Here is a 13,537-nt window from a genome sequence, read left to right as displayed (position 1 = left end):
ACTTGCTTTCATAGGGGTGGATCGAAGTTTTGGAACTTGTAAAGTAATCGAACAAGATTGATTTTTAGTTGTGAAGTGTTTTACAGTCACAACACAGAGGCGACAAAAGTTAATTACACATTTATCAGGCAATAATGCAGCTGTGGTAATACAAGTTACCATCTACTTACTATTTTTTCCAATCAACTTACCACTTAATTTCTGCAACATATTGGGCATTATTTGGCGGTATCTAGTCAATTAACTTATATCACCACTGTAAGTAAAAAAGGTCAGAATTTCAGTGGTAGTTCACAGAAGTCTTAGTTATATTTTTGTCTTTACAATGACCCTGACAAATCCTAGAGAAAACTTTTTAAAAGGCTTTCCTCCTGATTCTTCAGCTTCCATCGTTCCATCATGTAATTGCTTTCAATAAATATCAAAGATCTAAATAAATATTTACAAATTATTCCTCTAACTTCTCAAAAAATAGCTGGATGATTAATGGGCATATGACTCAGTATAAGACCAATCTTTGAAAGAAACTAAAATGTGGAGACACTTTAAAAGAAAAGCTATTTAAGTAAGCTTTACATCTATTTAAAAAAATTGTCTCTGAACATGGATGCAATTCATATATCTATATATAAAACAAACAAAAAGAAAATCATTTTTCAACTATCGATCCATTCCTATTGGTAATGCTTCTTAATCCAGACATTCCGCAAAATACAGACTTTTTACAAATCACGGCATCTTTAATACAAGAAAATTAACATGCATTATTCTTCATTCTGAGTACAGTGATGGAGCTCATTATTAGGCAATGACCCATTACTACAAACATAACGGCTTCTGTGAAACTTAAGTGCTTTTTCTCCTTTTGTTATCAGTTACAATGGACCAGGTGACACCAGATCAGAGGTGGTCAAATGACATTGAATTGGGAGGCTGAAGGGGGGCGCAATAAAGTAATTTGTATGCCTCAAAATTCCAAGTATGAATAAAGGTAGTTGGGTTTTTTGTTTGTCTGTTGTTTTTTTTTTTTTGGCTTTTCTTATTCTTGTTATAAGCACTCATGTTAGAACAAAGACGAAATGTGCAAACTTCAAAATTTAAATATTCATTTTTCTCTAAGATCCAGCTCAGTAAAAGATTACCCCAGTTCCCTGTGATTTTAAACTACAAGATCAAAGCTAATATTTTGTTATAAAAGTTATATATTGAAAAGAAATAATGAAAATAAAACACAGTCGGGAAATATTTAAGAAAAAATATGCAGGACTAGCACCTGCTGTGTCAACCCTGTTCCCTAAATTCAATCATGTACCCACTGGTATAACCAATAGATAATGCCTTTAAACAGTAAAATTAAGCTGAACAAAACCAGCTCAACAAGGTTAAGAAATAAATGTTACATCAAGGTAGTATGCTTCGTTTTTCTGAAACAGTTCTGTACTTCTTACATTCAGAACTAGTTTTTAAATGTTTTTTAAACATGTTAAACTTTTGTTAAACTTGCATCATTTTTTCTGTTTTTAGATCTGCTGTTTTTAAAGATTAAAATCTCTGTAAAACCTAAAAATGTCTTAAAATTTGCTGAAAATGCAACAAATCCTCTAGTTTAAAATTATTTGAAGTAACCTGCTCCAACAGATATTCAATTAATTTTGCCGACAAAATTTTGGAGGAGCATTTTTAACAGAAGACTGAAATAACTGTGCAAAATTTCTTCTAAGAAAAGTGTTTAAAGGCTGGTGCAAAATGGGAAGCAAATTCTAAACAATTTTGGCTTTTTTTTTTTTTTTTTTTTTTGAAACAAAAACCGCTCTGTCTGAGAATAGCAATCATTGGGGTGGTGCTCTAGGGGAGGAGTAACTCTTTCATCTTTTCCTGCGGCAGGTACGTTTGTGTTCAGCATGCCAGTGCTCCTGCTGACACTTGATGGAGCAGTAGGAAGTGTTCCAGCAGCAGTGGTACATGGCCTCCTCTTCACAGTTGTAGCACTGGGGAGAACAAATGAGATGGGATTACCCCCCTGGCAGGATCCCTCCTCACCCCTGCACACACCAGCACGTGCAGAGCAACGTTCCTCTTATTTATGCTCGGGGGCATCCAGGCATTTTTCACACGTGCTGAGTGAAGCAGCAATCTTCAGCAAACCCACACAATGCTTTCCTATTTTCCAGAGTCTGGATTATTGCTTTTCAAAAAATCATCTCTCACTTAAGAAAACTCATCTCTCAGAATGGTGGAGTGACATTTTTCAGGCACACAGCGCAGGAACCATCTTTTACCCTACATTTGTGTAATAGCACCCTGATCTATGTCTTAAAAGCCACAATAAATCAAAAGGCGCTGCTGGCACAACAGGCTCTGCACAGGCTTGAAAATCAGTGTTTCTGAGGTTTCTTTATAAGCCTGACTTGTCCAGAGGTTGCTGGGGAAGATCCTTTTGGTTTAGAAAATCTCAAAAGTCACAACAATAACGTCCCAAGAGACAAGAATTATTGGTTTGTTGTAGCCCATCTAGGGTCAGCCTGTAAGGACACTGCTGTCACCAGGGTTTGCTGACTGGCAGCCAGCACTGCCACCTCCTGAAGGGAAAACCTTGTGCTCCATCAGTGCTACTGAGAAGATCAAAAAAGTGTTTTTTTCCTCCAAGCCTTAGATAAACCCAAGAAGGCCTGTAATATACAGGTTGGCTACCTGGGCTCTTGCCCTTTGTCGTGCCTGCCAGCACTGCACAAAACTCCTGAAAGAAAGATGCTGCATAGCCTATGATTTATACAGAATTATTTGGTTCTGGAGAAAGCTGCAGCAAAGATTTCTACCTTGGAACACAGAGAACACCCCCAGCTTTCTGATAGCTGGAAGAGCTACTTGGAAAATAACCCTGTGGCCCCTGAGGAAGTAAGGAAGGGAATGCAACACGCTGGTCAGCACCATGGGTGGCCATCAAGGAGGTACAGCAGCTCCAGAAACAGCATGCCCTGTCTTCAGGCAGGTTTATGCCCCTTTAAGGCAGTGCTGCAAAAGCATAAACTGTTATTTTGACAAAACTGCATAAAGTAAGGTGGCATTGCTGCTTAAGGTACCATTTATACTTCTGCATCCTGGAGAGTCAGCTTCTAATGGCCTTAAATTTGTCTTTCTGAATTTGGTCTGCTCAAAATCAGGAGGCATCTTTAGGAATCCAGTCTGAAATGCTTATTGCATGATGGGGAACAGGGGGAGGGATATCACACAGTCTGTGCAGGCTGCTATCAAACCACAGAATAACACACAATTTATTTTTTATGTCCTGTCTAGCTACAGCTTTGCTAATAAAACAGAGAATTACAAAGGAAACAAACCCAACTGCCTCAAAAGAAAAACCACAACAACTCACAGTACTGAAAGACAGATCCAAGAAAGCCAACATTTACATTGGCTAAACTGATAACCATTTATTTACATCAGCAATAAAGGGACTGCCCTAGCTGTGTGAGAAGGGAACCTCTTCATTTTCCTTTCATAATTTAGCTCCTGAGAAGTTTATTTGTAAAAACGTCTGCAAACAAGTGTCCTCTCGAGAGCAGTTTTCCTGGTTTTTCATGTTGCTGGCTGCCCACAAGCCTGTGGGAGCCATTAGGATCATCTGCTGGAAAGGTGCAGGGAACAGCTGTGGCTCTCTCCATTATGTACAGCACGGGCCTCAGCCCAGAGACCAAATTCACATCTGCTGGCTTGGAGAGATCAAAAAATGCTATGACAGGAGAGGACAACTGATCTGTGGGTCCTGCACTTCCCTTTACATATGCTGGCCATAAGTGTGGGATGTAAATCTCCACTTACAAAAGGAAAATAGTGTCATCTGTGCTGGTGCCAGCACATGTGGCACTGGAGGCAAAATGCCAGCTGGCCTCAGGCCTCCTCTTTTCTTTGTATTTTCCTCTTTCTAAACGTTATCAATCACTTGGGGTTTTGTTTCAGACAGTACACATCAGACAATGCTCATTCACTTAAAGACCACCTGTTGCAAGTTAAAATAAATATATGTGTAAATAAATTTGAATGAGAAAAAAAGGTTAAAAGCTGTCAATGGAAAAACAATCTATGCACCAATTTAAGTAAGTCTTATACACAAATAAAAGAACTTAGAGAAACTAAAACAGAAACATTATCAAGACCAACACTCCAGCCTGAACCTTGGAGGCCATGGAGCTGCATAATCTCATTATTGTTACTGCTGCCTTTACATTTCTTCCTTTTGTTTGCTATTTACTTGAGGTATCTGTATTAAACCAATTTTTTCTGAAAGTATAAAAATGAAATTGGGCTAAGCCAATTGTGACCACCTAGAGAAAGAAGAACTGTTATTCTTTAACTATTCATTAGTCTTCTGAGGGCTGGAAGCACATCTCCTGTCCCTGTACACCACCAGCAAAATGATCCCTTTGTCCCAACTGGACTTGTTTTTTAGGTATGAGAAAAAGACAAATACAGTGTGAATAATAGCAGCTGTATTCCCAAGCATAGACATCAGCATTACACAAAACCTGAGGTCTCTGCTCCTAATTAAAAAGCAAAGCCACCAAAACTAATTTAGTATGTGTGTTAATTACATGAGATTTTGGTAAGGAGGTATCATTATAATAGCAGTGTACAAGTGCAGTACGACACACCAGGGACTGTCATTAGTACCACTGAAGGAAGAATCACTGGGGAGTTGTGTAATTGGACCAAGTCCAGCTGCCTGGGGCTGTGTGTTGGCAGGCAGATCCATCAGCTTGAATGCAGAGGTGTTTATCCTGACCCTCCTTCTCCTGCCACATGCAAACCAGCTGCCTGCATGATGCCTTCATTTAGGGTGGTGATTGACAGATAGTTTGAGGCCACAGAAGTAGGCAAGATTGTCAAATACTCTTTCTATCTTTTGATTGTTTTGTTCAGTAGAGAAGCTTTATGCCCTCATTAATAAATTCAGTGATGTGGTACCAGGGCATTTTTTTATTAGTCTGAAGGATATAGTAAAGGCACATTGGAGCAGATAACTCCAGTAAGTCTCTTTTGAAAATTCTACCTTCAAAACCACCAAAAAGCAGCTAGAGCTAAGAGTCCAGCCTCACAATGATGTTATTGTGCCCGAGTTACTGCATGTCAGCTGAATGGTGACAATGGTTCACATATGTGCTCTTCACTTCTGACAGAACAGAGCTAATTTGCCGTATTTTATAGTGGGCAAAGGCAATTCCATTTCCCTCTCCAGTGCCACAGAAAAGCACATGCACACAGCAGCTGGTGACATACTGAACACAGTATCTCGTTCAAGTCAGTCAAAAACAACTTCTCTGGTCTGCAGAGACAGGTAGACAGGGAGGAATTCTCTTACTGACAGAGACCCAAGCACTGCACCATCCTAACACCCACAATAAAACTTCTGTGAGGAACAGAATTGAAGACTCTACAGGAGCTCTGGCATTTGAAGTAATTATTCTCTTTCCAAAAACCAAACTCATAACTGTGATAGTCAGCGACCGACTGCCTCGCCTGAGTATTTTTTCCACTCTTCTTCAGAGCAGAGTTTTCCCTGCAGGGACCATTGTTTCATGTAAGCACAGGGACTAATGAGGCTGTGCAGCAGCAAAACAGCCCTTTATAGCAGAAGGCAAACGGGGCTGCAGGGGGGTGGCAGGACTGGCTGTCCCTTGGCTCATGCCATCTCCTAGAGGCTCCTGCTCCTTTCCAGCCCCACCAGTGCTACAATCCTGTGCCCACCCTTCTGTGTGTTACAGGCAGGTGTCACAGTGCTGTGTAACTTCCTCAGCGACGGCTTTTGCTCCCCTGTTCTGTGAAAGTTAACAACGAAATAGCAGAGTTTGTGCGTGTGCCAGGTCCCAGATCCTGAGCTGAGCAGTTTTCACCTGCACTCTGCTCCTAGCAAGCAGCACAGTTTATGGATCTTGCAGTGTTTGGCTAAGTGCTGTACAGCCATGTGGGAGGACACACTCCAGCCTGAGAAAACACCAGCCACAGTCCAAATAAAAGCAGGGAAAAGTTTGTGGTGTGTAACAGAACAGTAAGTTAGATGTCTATTTCTACGTTTCTAGAGGGCACACCAACATGGTTTTTGTAGCTGATGCTGCAGATTTGCACTTAAGGACCAAACAAGAGAGGAATACATTTCAGAATGCTGTGTTTTAAATATAAAGGAATATAAAAGAGCTATAGAAAAAGCAAGGAGAGGAAAAGGCCAAAAAGGATATCACTAACAGCCTTATTAGCAGGGGAATCCAAATTGATGCAGCCAGATATTGTACCCTCTGAGGTCTCAAGATCCAAGAAGTGTTAACATAATGGAAAGCATGTTTATACGGAGTAAAACTGCATTTAGAAAAAAATATTTTTGATTCTAAGATCTGATTGGACTCGAGAAGGTGTTGCTGTTAGCACTAACAAATTAAGATGGCAAGTAATCAGAACAACAAGTTTGAAGAAGATTTGAAACAGCAATATGAAGGAAAAAGCCTTAATGCTTAAAGACCAATGAAAGAGCAGTTCAGTTAAAAGCAAGGAAGAAATCCCTTCAATTGCCTGCAGGATGCATTATACATTTCCACTTACTCTCTTGTGATGAATTTTTGACACTTACCCACTGCTTCTTCTTGGTCTGCGAAATCAGTTGCTTGTGCTGACCTGCTAGTTTCTTTATTTCTTCTAAAAATTCTTCTTTGCACTTCTCCTTTACCTGCTTACATTTTCTGTCCATCTCTCCTTGTGCGTTGGCCACAGCTTTGTTTACAGCCTGCCTTTTCTCTTCTTCCATCTCTGTACGCAGCTGCCAAAGACAGTCAGCAAAAGAAGTCAAGGGACAGCTATTGGAATTAAAAGTGTCTCATTTAAACCTCTACTCTTCAAACCTCTATTATTGATGCAGGTGGAGGTCACCTAATTAGAGATTTCTCCTATTTAGGAAATAAAAATTACTCAATTAGAGATATAACAAAATCAGATTTAATCAAAATAAGAATGTCACTGTATTTCTACTCTGCTAGGCATCTACAATAACAGCTAAAAAAGTTCTATGCATATTTGCATATAAGTTCATAAATTTATTAATTTCTCTTTAAAAAATACTTTGTTTTTTCCAAATCTACAACTGCATATAAATCTACAGCAAGTGCACAATGGAAAATACAAAATAGAACATCTCTGAGTTCATTAAGAGGTACCTTTTAGTATTCACTGTCTGTGAGGTTCCTCTGCACCTGCTCAGGTATCTAAATGTTCAGTGTCTTAATCCTACAGGATTAACACTTGAACTGCCTAGGTTCATTTCACAGTCCTTCATCCAGAAGGAAATTCATCTTATCTTAAGACAGGAACTTAAGTGAGGTCAGACAAATCATCCTCCAAATTGCCCTAGCCAAAGGTGACCAGGTCAAGCTTAGACATTGAATTTTAAACAAGTTATTATTAGATAAGAAAATTCAAACAAATTTCAGTGACCCGATTTGATCTTTAGGTCAGAAGATGGACAAAAGAATTATTTATGACTAGCAGTTAAACAATGACATTGTTTAGAATCACACTTAACAATGGAGAGAAAGGCTTTGGAAACAGATACTCATGAATGAACAATTAGTTTCAGTTTTGGATCACAAACTGATTTCACTGGACAAGAATCAAAAAAGCCAAGAGTTTTCTGTTTAAAGTAGGCTTATTGGTATAGAAATGGTCTAAAAAAGCAATAATGGAGACTATTTTTATGTGGTCTTTTTGGAAAACATTTTTTATTCATTTTGGTAAGAGTGGTTGTTACAAAAATAGAAAAGAATGTGAAAAAATCCCCAAAATCGCCTCTCCTCAATCTAGGTAGGTGGTGTTCAACAAGTGTTACCTTTTCCACTGCCTCTCGCACAACTCTCTCAGTTTCTCTTTTGTGATCAGCTTTCATCCTGTCCTTGAAATCATTAAAGATTTTGGTGTATTTGTCATGGCACATGTTCTGACACACTCCATCATTACTGGTCTGGGTGCTCCGATGCAGCATTTTTGGAGAAGAGGCACTTAACTTCTTGGTCTGAGTTGAGACTGAAACTTTTTCAATGGGCTGAGGCATTGTGGGAATTTCCTGGCTTGAACTTACTGCTTCAGTTTCAGGTTCTGGCTCCTGCAGAGAAAGAACAAACTTGTAAATCAGATATCAAAATAGAACAAGTCAACCTGTTAACTGATCAGTTCCCCCTGAAGAAAAAATGTGGGATCCCTGTGGAAAACCAGCTTGAGAGTGGGAAGACTCTTGGGTCAGGCTTTTCTGACTTCAGCCAGCCTCACCTCCCCAAAAGTATGAAAAACCTTGGAGGCTGTGCCGACTCCTTGGGATTACTAGAGGTTTGCTAGAGATATTTTTCCCCCACAATATTCTGCCTAAAGAGACTGTAGTTGCATGGCCTAAGCTCCTGCATTGTTTTGGCAAACTCTGGGCTTACTCTGACCCAACAGGCTGCACTGGAGTCTGTGATATTCCACTGACTCCACAGAAGTGCTGCAAAGATTGATCAGTACTTCAAAGGTCCTTTGAAGATGAAAGGCTAATGAGAGTCTACATCTTGCTTCCAATAATATGGAACTAGACTTGGATGACCACAGAAGCTCTGTATAATTACACAATTATCAAGAAAGAAGTCACTGTTTCTGTAGTGTACTCTGCTGAATTTAGCTGCCTGTGTTATTACAATGTAACACCAATTGCTCCTGCTCTTTAGAGCAGATTGAAGTTATACTCCTGGAAATGTTTATTGCTATTTGAAGTGTCTGAAGATAGAAATGATATTTTTTTTTATTAAAATTAGATGTTTTAATGCTCATTTAGCAGTGTAGAGACAAAGCCTTGTTCAGGACTGGACTTTGTGCTTGTCTGTGTGATGAGGCACTGCTCACATCATTCAAAAGGCTGTGTATTCCCTTTTGCAATCAATTACTCTCTAAGAGGTCACTGTGATTGACTTCTGGATCACTGATCAGAGCCAAGAAGGCAAATGTTAAGACATAAATATATGAAGCAAATTACAGCATTTGCTTGACAGAAAACACAGTAAGAATGGCAAGACATCTCCTGTAATCTCCCTGTCTTGCACTCAAACAAAGTTTGTGCCCCAGGGAGCACCGACTGTGTCACTGCCCCCATCCATGACATCCATGGCATGTCAATCCTCCTCCTGCAGGATCAGGTACAATGGGAAGGCAGCTGCCCGGGAATTAGCAGTGGCCATGTCCCTATTCCAGCCACCACAGAGAGCTGTGCTGCTACAGTATCTGCACCCTGCTCTGCACTGGCATCCCGAGTACTCTGGCAGGGAACACACATATGTGCAAATGTTTCTCAGCGTTCCTCGGGCAGCTGGAAGGAGGCCAGGAAAAGTCCTTGGCGGCTCGGGAACAGATTTACGGCTCTCTCCGCAAGTGCCCCCTTGTGTACACGCGCAATAGCGCAGCCCTTGGCTCCCTGATCCCGCAAGCGGGATACACGGGGAAGCCCCGCAAAGTGGGTAAGGTAGTTCATAAACTTAATAGCTTCGATTGAACTTCCTAATTTCTGCTGTTCATGGACTCACTGATATCCTGAATTTGTTATTAAAAAAGAAATGTTGTAAGCTGGCTTGCTGTATTCACGATACAGGGTATTCTCATGATGACACACATTACTTGCATGTGGGAGGCACAGTTACACTTGTCAGCAAGGAGTACCAAGCTGTGGGACTGGAACTTCCAAGGCTAATACTGTAACATCACTAAAAGATGACTGAAATTGAAGGAATGTCTATTAAAAATTCAGACATTTTGTACTTTGCTATCTCTATAAACACAGTAATTGAGGTTACTCACTTCTTTCTTGAGTTCCATACTCTGGTTACGTCGTCCTTTCTTTGCTCTTGGTTCCTGAGTAACCTTCAGCTGTGAACATTAAGAAAAGCATGTTGAATCAACTCAAAAAACAGTTCATGTAAGTGGCTTTTATTGTAACATGACTGATGTGGCTTTTATTTGTCATTATTTGCAATTATTTAGGGTATCAAATAGAAATGTTAATGAAATGTTCTTAAATGAGAAGTGCACACAATAAACTTTCTACATTATCACTGATGACTATGACTGCATGAAGGAACAAAATTAAAGAACAAGTTCTACCATTCAACATGCATTTGCTAAAATACTCTTAATAATTCCTTTCTCCATTGCACACACAAGTTCAAACATTTGTTTTCTGAGATATTCTGATATCAGTGACCCATACTTAGAAATCAGATCTTGCTGGATCCAGAAGACAGCAGTGATTATAAAGAGAATATAAGTATGTAAATATGGTAAGATCATCCAGAGTGGATTATAACTGGAGGTGTATGGAACTTTATGCTTTAGAATAAAAGTCAGTCTCGCAGTAGAAACAAGGATGAGATCTAAGTGGATGGTAATTATCTTACAGTGCTTGTAGAGAAGGTCTTATGCCTGCTTTTGAAGCATGCAGTACTAGCTAGTCTTAGTAAGAGGATATTGCAGACTACAGCAGAACAGGGAGTTTGATGGCTACTCCTGTGTTCCTGTATCTGGGAAACCAGTAAAACAGGTATAAGCATTAGCCAAGTCATGGATAAATAATTGGCATCATAGAGAAAATATGTAAATGGACACTTCAGACCCTGTGACTGACACTTCTGGAAAAATAGGGAAATATCAGTTATCTTTTATTTGTGACGATTTTCCTGTTTTACCAACAGGCTGTTGTATGACAGCACACAAGACTTTAAATAAATGGGCTACAAAGGCTAAAAACCCCTAAAAACCACTTTGATAAGGAACAACCTCCCACCACAACATAGAGGTTTATAAACTTTTACATTTTTAGTTCTAGATTGAGTGATAGACCTGTTTGACAAAAAGACAAAGGAAGAGGGTCAAAATACACCAATTTTTTTGAATACAGACTTAGAGGAAGGATAGTGGTTTTAAATGAGGAAAGATGTTGCCAGGGAAAGGGCTGCTAAAAATACAGAGAAGCATCCTGCAAACTTTGAAAAGTAGTGAATATATAACACCCTCTTGGACAATGAATGATTAATAAAGATCAGCTATGATAAGGGAATGTCAATGTGGAAATGCAAAGTTTTGGATCTTGGCCATTTGTGCTCTTTGTTAAGACAATGTAATTTTTCTTGTTTTGCAGAATTATTTTTTATTACTTTAATCATTTGCTGGTCACGTGGTCCTCAAGTACAACATTTGCACCTAACTTCAGTTGGACCTGCTGAAAATGTCATGGCTGGTGTTACTTGTGGATCTGAAGGCAGAATAGAGCTCAAAGTGAACATACTCTAGCTGTGAAAAGGCTGAGCAGCCACAGGGCTGTCCCTTGATAGGGCTCCAAGAAGGTAGTGTTGCAGTCCATCTGATATCTGTGACATTTGACTTGAACATTCCTATTTAACTTTAGAAATCTTGATCTGTCTCATCAAGGTGCTGTACATGACAAGTGCTTTGAAACTTCACAAAGGTCATCCAAGAAACTGAGGAAAGAGGAAAATCTATATTCTTGCTATTACTGATAGCAAGATAGGGATATAAGGGAGATAGGGAGAATAAGTGATAGGGAGGCTAAGCCCTTGAACCTTCTTGTCCTCACAAACCTGCAGACAGAGCACAAGGCTAATTAACAGCACATTAATCAAAAACACGTCTTTGTACTCCTTAATGAATTGCCCCAATTGCTAATATTGTAGCGGCACTCACTTGCTCATTGCTAGTGGAAGAGATACTTGACTCTGCCTCCTCTTCCCCTTTGTCCTCATTCTTTGATTTCCAGAATCTCCCCTCACGAAGAAAACGCTGGTGCAGCTCCAGTTCATCACAGGCCTTCTTCCATCCCATACTGCGTTTCACGTGCAGCCGGTGGATGTTAACTGTGATGTCTTGAATGTTTTCAGAGGGGATCCAGGCCCTTTTGAATACACAGAACAGACAGGTTCAGAAACATGAAATACAGGTGAAGGATCTCAACCTGAGAAATTGACTTCAAAAGTAGTTTTTCACAATGGTCAATCACTGACAATTCCTTTTTGATTTTTTTTTTAAACTCAACACATTCGAAAAAAATGGACTGCATGCTGTTAATTTTTGTTATTATAAATACTCATTAGCTGTTGGTGCTATGGCTAAAAGTCTCATTTTTGATGAGCCACAAACCTTCCCCAGCACCATCTCTTACCTGTTCTCTTGCTAAATGCCCTCAGACGCAGATTTTTTTTTTTACTGAAGGTTCCTATGCTAATCCAATTCAGCTCTTGACCTCTTTCCTAAAACTGTCAAGGAATGCACCAACTCATCACCTTGAATTTTGTGTCCTGGGCCCTTGTCTACCAGGACTGAACTTCCATGGGGACTGCTGTACTTCTTTGGACTGGAATTCATGGCAGTAACATGGTTCCAAAGTTACCTTGTCCACTTAAATATGTTCAGAGAATCCTCAGAGAGTTAGATAGGCAGGTCTTGACATTTTGAAAGGTTATACCAAGCACCAGGCAACATTGGACATTGGATATAGAGTCACTGCCAGGCACATCTGCCTAACAGATTAAATACTCAACAAATGACATGTTTGTGAAAAGATTCTTGATTCTTGCAATATATATTTAATTTGAGTAAAGACAAAGAAACAATGCCAATTTATACCAACCAGGAGTTTGGCCTTTTGTCCAAGCCCAGCACAGTAACTAAGCAATGGCACTGCAGTTAAACATCCTTTGCCTTTTGTATCAGCATGCATTTAAGAAATTGCAAGCACCTCATCCCACAGGTGCCAGGATACTTTACTAAGTAATTTAAAACTGTGTGAACTTAAAGCCAAAGATAACTAACAAATTAAACTGTATACATGAACAGATTCAAGGTGAAAACATTCTGTGACTGAGGCACCAGTAAAGATCTTTATAACTCACTTTATAATTATTAGAAAGTTTTGGTAGTTCATATAAAAAGTGAAAAGATGTTACATACTGTGAAAGTTACATGAAAGCAATTTAAATAAACAGTAACTAAAACTCTATTACTGAATTGTCTAGGTCCTTTTGGGATGCACCAAAATATACCATCTCCCAACAACCATGAATTAATTTAGAAATGTCTCTTCTCCTCACATTATAGGCATATAAATAAAACAGTAAAATAATCCAAACCAGTACATCCACTGTCACAGTGCTACAAACTTCCCAAATGTTGAACAACCAGCTGGAGAGAGAACAAAAATCTGATCTCTAAGAGACAAGTTACCAATGTAAAGAGGGATTCTCTGAAACTGCAAACTGGCTCCCAGCAGGAGGCCTGTCAATGTTCTAGCAGTGAGACACAAACATTTGTGATATATATCATGGTACTAAACCACAAAATTGTAGTGCCTCAGCTCAAATGAGAAATTGCCTGAAGTCAATACTGCTGGTGGAAGGAGTACATTTCTGTCCAGTTTTCACCTTGGCCTGGATTAGGAGACTGCTACACATTTGAAGAAACAGCTGAAGTTCAC

General features: G+C 39.5%; 1 protein-coding gene across 5 annotated transcripts in view; it reads right to left on the bottom strand.

The window, feature by feature from the left end:
• Positions 1 to 1,015: 1,015 nt before the first annotated feature.
• The window catches only part of ZMYND11 (zinc finger MYND-type containing 11), a 104,618-nt gene continuing 92,096 nt past the window's right edge, over positions 1,016 to 13,537 (bottom strand). For all 5 annotated transcript variants that reach the window (XM_053985804.1, XM_053985826.1, XM_053985819.1 and 2 more), the window contains 5 exons: positions 11,752 to 11,959; positions 9,853 to 9,921; positions 7,865 to 8,137; positions 6,617 to 6,802; positions 1,016 to 1,988 (listed from right to left, as the gene is read on the bottom strand). In XM_053985804.1, the coding sequence (XP_053841779.1) occupies positions 1,866 to 1,988; positions 6,617 to 6,802; positions 7,865 to 8,137; positions 9,853 to 9,921; positions 11,752 to 11,959 (859 nt within the window). In that variant the 3' untranslated portion in view covers positions 1,016 to 1,865. The remainder of the gene's footprint in view (positions 1,989 to 6,616; positions 6,803 to 7,864; positions 8,138 to 9,852; positions 9,922 to 11,751; positions 11,960 to 13,537) is intronic.

The sequence above is a fragment of the Vidua macroura genome, chromosome 1, assembly GCF_024509145.1.
Source record: "Vidua macroura isolate BioBank_ID:100142 chromosome 1, ASM2450914v1, whole genome shotgun sequence".
Taxonomy (NCBI): domain Eukaryota; kingdom Metazoa; phylum Chordata; class Aves; order Passeriformes; family Viduidae; genus Vidua; species Vidua macroura.
Note: the sequence above shows the minus strand (reverse complement) of the source record. Positions and strands in the feature narration are given on the sequence as shown.